This window comes from Pygoscelis adeliae, unplaced genomic scaffold (assembly GCF_000699105.1).
Source record: "Pygoscelis adeliae isolate BGI_AS28 unplaced genomic scaffold, ASM69910v1 Scaffold92, whole genome shotgun sequence".
In the NCBI taxonomy this organism is placed as follows: domain Eukaryota; kingdom Metazoa; phylum Chordata; class Aves; order Sphenisciformes; family Spheniscidae; genus Pygoscelis; species Pygoscelis adeliae.
Window position 1 is genome coordinate 1,343,063 of NW_008824306.1, and position 5,257 is coordinate 1,348,319.

The 5,257-nt window shown below is 38.0% G+C and overlaps 1 protein-coding gene across 2 annotated transcripts in view; it reads left to right on the forward strand.

Annotated features, from left to right (window-relative positions):
• Positions 1-2,465: 2,465 nt before the first annotated feature.
• CASK (calcium/calmodulin-dependent serine protein kinase (MAGUK family)) overlaps positions 2,466-5,257 on the forward strand; it is a 139,992-nt gene continuing 137,200 nt past the window's right edge. For both annotated transcript variants that reach the window (XM_009318891.1, XM_009318892.1), the window contains exon 1: positions 2,466-2,548. In XM_009318891.1, the coding sequence (XP_009317166.1) occupies positions 2,472-2,548 (77 nt within the window). In that variant the 5' untranslated portion in view covers positions 2,466-2,471. The remainder of the gene's footprint in view (positions 2,549-5,257) is intronic.

Sequence of the window (5,257 nt, forward strand, 5' to 3'; positions counted from 1 at the left end):
TTCTTCCTTAATAGGTCTACTGTTAAACAAGTCCCTGCTGTTTTTAAAATAGGACTTTGTTCTGCTCTTAGCCCCAAGACCCCTTAGTCATACAAAACCTTGTTCTGTGACTCCTGTTCATTTGTTTTCCTGTTTGGAGATTTTATTTTCCACTTTTGTTTCTCCTTCCTCTGTTGCTGATGCTCAGTCTGTGAGCAATTGTTTCACTCGTGCAATATTACACAAAGGAACAAGGTAAATGGCAGCATATATTTTCTTCCTCACAGTTCTACTTCCCTTCAAAATATAAATAAAGTCCGCAAGAAATTAATAAAGTAAGCAGCCAAAATAAACTATTTTGAACACAATTTTTACCCATAAATAAAGCAGAACTTTTCTGTAGTTTCCTATTGGATTTTCACTTTGCTTTCCATCTAAAGTAGCTATCAGATACCATGGTAAAGCGTGGTAGCATTAAAGTCGTTATACAGTAAGAGACAAAACAAAAGCACCATATTTTCTGGAGATCAGTTATTCACAGAATCACATAGTTTTCTGTTCTCTTATGCTATCTGCCGGTATGCTTACCTGTGATCCTATTTGGGAAAGACTGGGTATGTACTTCAGTGAAAGACAAGGAGAACCTCGCTGCCTAGAAAAGAGGTGTCAAATCAATGCCTAAGCGTGATGGAAGGGAACATTACGATATGGTTTTAGTAGTTTCTCTGCATGAAAGTGGTGTAAAAACTGATATGAGAGTATTTTCAACAGTGAAAGACATACTGCTCTTTTCTTACTTGATAGAAACTCTGTATAAAGGACAAATTTTACATTAATTTCTTTATCGAAATTTCTTCTGCATCAGTGAGAGATGATTATTTGCTTGTTTTTGCTGCTCTGCACTTCCTAAGATGACATTGCATAATGGTTTCTAAGGGGTTGCTCTGCTCATTTTGCTTTTAGATTATATTTGCAAGGATGTGAGAGAGGAAGCGCATAATATGAAGATTCTAATATGAAAATTTGCATCTTGTGAATCTGAAATTTTTTCTTGGATTAAAATTCAGTCATTTCCAAATTCTGAGCATTTCTTCTGAATTCATAGATGACTAAAAGACCAAAAGTCTAGCATAAATCTGAGTAACCTGTTAAATGCTTCACATGAAGGAATGTTCATCTCGCTGCTTGTATTTTTGAATGTTATTGATTCATGTTAGAAATGTAATAGGGCACATATGAAAATAGCGCATTTTAAATTTCTTTCTAGTGTAGCACAACAATATGGTAAGCATTCTCAAACCAAGAAACTGTATTTATATTTTCCCCATAAATACATATGTAGGTCATTCTTGAACAATGAACAATTGTATGGAAAGAGAATAGAAAAGTAAAATGTGTACTTCAGAATACAGATGGATATTTTCCTCTTTTCTCAAACTATCATCAAAGTTATTTATTCAGGATTTTGCTATTTTTCTAGAATACTAGTGGTAAATTAAAAAAAAAAAGTTTAAGGATGATTAAATAACAAAATACCAAATAGTTTCAACAAAGAAGAAAGAAAATTAATTCAGTGCCGTTTGTTTTTTGCAATTCTATACTAGCAGAAGGATTGATTTGTGATCAGAAAAAGTAAAAGTGTTGTTTGGTTAAAATCAAAATCTCTCAAACTTTGAGAGATGTCACAGTGGTTTCTGCTCTTTCTTTATTCATGACTGTTTCTGCTTTTCTCCCTCTTCTCTAGAACAGAGATGCAAGCTAATATATGCTGGTTAAAATTTATGCCAGTGTCACTTCATATATTGTGATTTTTATTTTTTTTAAAATCACTATTAAAAAAGGAAACTGCAAGAAATTTAAACATAAGAAAAAAACTTTACTTATGAGGGTGATCAGATACCAGTATAGGTTTCCTAGACAGGTTGTAGAGTCTCCATTCTTGGAGATGTTCAAAACCCAACTGAACACGGTCCTGGGCAACCTGCTCTAGCTGACCTTGCTTTGAGCAGAAGGATCAGACTAGAGACCTCCAGGTTTTAATAGTTCCGTACTGTGGTGAAAGAGCCTGTCTTCTGTATTTGGAGATAATTTCGCAGTGATGTTGGATATTCAGGGTGAAAATTTTGGTGTAGTCTGCATATGTGCATTAAAGGAACTTATTACCATACAGTTCTTCAGATTATGACCAAGGAGATATTTTATTAATAAGTCAAATCAAGAAAGCCTATTAAGTTTTGTGTGTTTATATTTTGAGATCAATGTGAGTTTTTTAATTTCACACTTAAATTCTGAAGGAGAATAACTAAATATCGTCTCATCAGTGTTCTTCATAAAGATTAAAGAATTTATTAGAAATTTCAGATGTGTACATGTTTCCAACCATTGTGTTTCAATTGTTTTCTTTTTTTTTTTATTCAACTGCTTGATTATATAGCTAATACACTGCCTTATTATCTTCCACAGATCTGAAGAGGGAAGCCAGTATTTGTCATATGCTGAAGCACCCTCATATTGTTGAACTGTTGGAGACATACAGCTCAGATGGAATGCTTTATATGGTCTTTGAGTTGTAAGTTTCTCTCTTTGATTTTTACCTTTCTTTGTTGTCATTTGCTAAATAAAATCCTAAAAGTATGTCTGCTTCCACTTGCTTGTTTTGTAGCTCAGAAGTCTTGAGTGCTATGAAAAAATTTATTTCTGGCAAGTACAGGTTGTCCCAAATAAAAAAAAGTTACCACACTGGCTAAGTGGCTAATATCAGGCTGATTCTTTATAGCATGCTTCCTAAAGGCAGACCTGCTGTTCATTGATGGCTTCTGTGTCCCTAATAGGGTACATGAGGACGAGTTGAAAATCTGCTGATAGTCATCATCTTTGGGTAGCCGATGGTATTATATTCCAGTTGTGAAGTTTTGTTTGTTTTTTTCTAGACTATTGTTTCTTTTGCACTGCTTCTCCTTTACTAGATAAGAAAGTAAAGCTTATTGGAGTCTTCAAGTATTCTTATAAATTGATATACCTGTTCACATCATACAAAAAGAGGCATTTGTCTAAAAGATATGTTTTGGAAGCTTAAATGTAAGAGTTTAGTTACCATTGTCATATGGAAGGATGAACAAAACGTGACTTTTCAGCAGTGTACAGGTATTTTTAATTGACGAGAAACAAAAGGGGGGGGGCAGCCCCTAAATCGCCACATTCCTTCTTTGAGGGAAAATTATTAATCCTTCTTGAGTTAGGTTTTAGCTAACTGGGAAGGACAAAAACAGACATGCAGAATACTAATTGTGCATCTTCTGTGTTCGATCTTCCTTCTCTTCTCTGTACCTACCAGCTCTTCTTTTTATGTTCCCCATATATGCATTCCTAGCGTGTCTGGGCATATGTGTTTATACCTCTTTAATTTCTCTGATCTTCCTGCATTATGTTTTCTAGTGCATTTGGCCTGCTTACATTGGAGAAAGCCACATCATGCCAGTGTGTTAGGTAGAATTGGCATGTCCACTAGAGCCAATATTTGACTTGAGATATGCACTTAAAAAATAATTCTCACATGTTACTTTTACCATTGAGGTAGAGAAAAAGTTAGGTGGTAACAGCAAAAAAAAATGATGTAAAGCTGAAAATTGTCGCTTGAAAGTCTGCTTTTTTTTTTCTAGGTGAGTTTATAAACTTATGATTGTGTGAAATAATTCTGTTATGCTTTCCTTTCTGTAAGTTTTGATTCAATGCTGACTTTGTTTTTTATTTTGTAAATCCCAAAGCGTGGACCAAGGGGCTTTAATTATCGTATTATGAAATAATTATGTACACCTTGGGGAGACATGCTGTGATAATTAACAAGATTTTGAAATGGAAAAAAGGTTTTGCTTCTATTTTTACCATGCCAGTAGCTCAGAAATATGAGACAAAAGCAGTAATTATTTTTTTAATGGCAAGCCTATTATCATTTATGTTTGTATACATAAAAAGTAAGTGAACAATTAGGGTTACTACACAAATACTGTACCTGACTTCAGGCCACATGAAAGAAGGAAATATGAGGCTAAATTATTTGAAGGATAATAATTCTTTACCTTCTCGTATGTCCTTGTCTCCCTTGTACACTACAAGACATCACTCTTTTGTAACAAACTGATAGAAAATGAGACAGTAGGATCACCTGTGCTCAAAACGTAGCAGGGAGTGGAAGAGTTGTGGGCACAATGTGTTATGCTGGAGGGGATGCTTTGGTAAAGTGATTTAACAGAAGACTGGTGTTTGCTGTGCAGTAAGACTGCATTGTCTGAGTTGGATTGGATTAGTGACATACTATATAATTGTGACCATAATAAGAAACCTGTAATTAGTAGAAAAGCATCTATGTATTTGTAGGTAACTCATTTTCCCTCGTACTGCTTTCTGTTCATTATGCTATTATTATAACGAACTTAACTGCTTTGCAACAAAGTTCTGTCTACAGTGATAAAATATATTTTATTATGTGGATGATCTGCTCTGCCTGGTGGCGGAGCTGAAGGAGGAAGTGGAGAGGCTAAGGAGTATCTGGGAGTGTGAGAGGGAGATAGATTGGTGGAGCCGCACCCTGCCATCCCTGAGGCAAAGGCAGCAGACGGAGGCTCCACAGGAAGCAGAGGATCCCCTGCCTTCTTGCCACCAGGTAGAAAGAGGGGACCCAAGCGACGGGGGGGAATGGAAACAGGTTCCTGCTCGGGGTGCCGGGCGAACCCCCGTCCGGCCTCCCTCACCTTCCCGGTTGCCCTTACAGAACAGGTATGGGGCCCTGGAAGTTGAGGGCCAGGCAAATGAGGATGTGGACGAAGGTCCATCCGGGAGGTTGCCCAGGGTGAGGCAGTCAGCCCCATGCATTATGACTGCCTCTGCCAAGAAAAAAAGGAGGGTGATTGTCATAGGCGATTCCCTTCTGAGGGGAACAGAGGGCCCTATATGCCGACTGGACCCGTCCCACAGGGAAGTCTGCTGCCTCCCTGGGGCCCGGGTCAGAGACATTGCTAGGAAGCTCCCTGATCTGGTGCGGCCTTCGGACTACTACCCGCTGTTGGTTATACAGGCTGGCAGCGATGAGGTGGCAGAGAGAAGTCCTGCAGTGATCAAAAGGGACTTCAGGGCACTGGGGAGAGTGGTTGAAGGATCGGGAGCACAGGTAGTGTTTTCCTCAATCCCTACAGTGGCAGGGAAGGACACTGAACGGAACAGGAGAACACACCTGATCAACACGTGGCTCAGGGGCTGGTGCCATCGGAGGAATTTTGGCTTT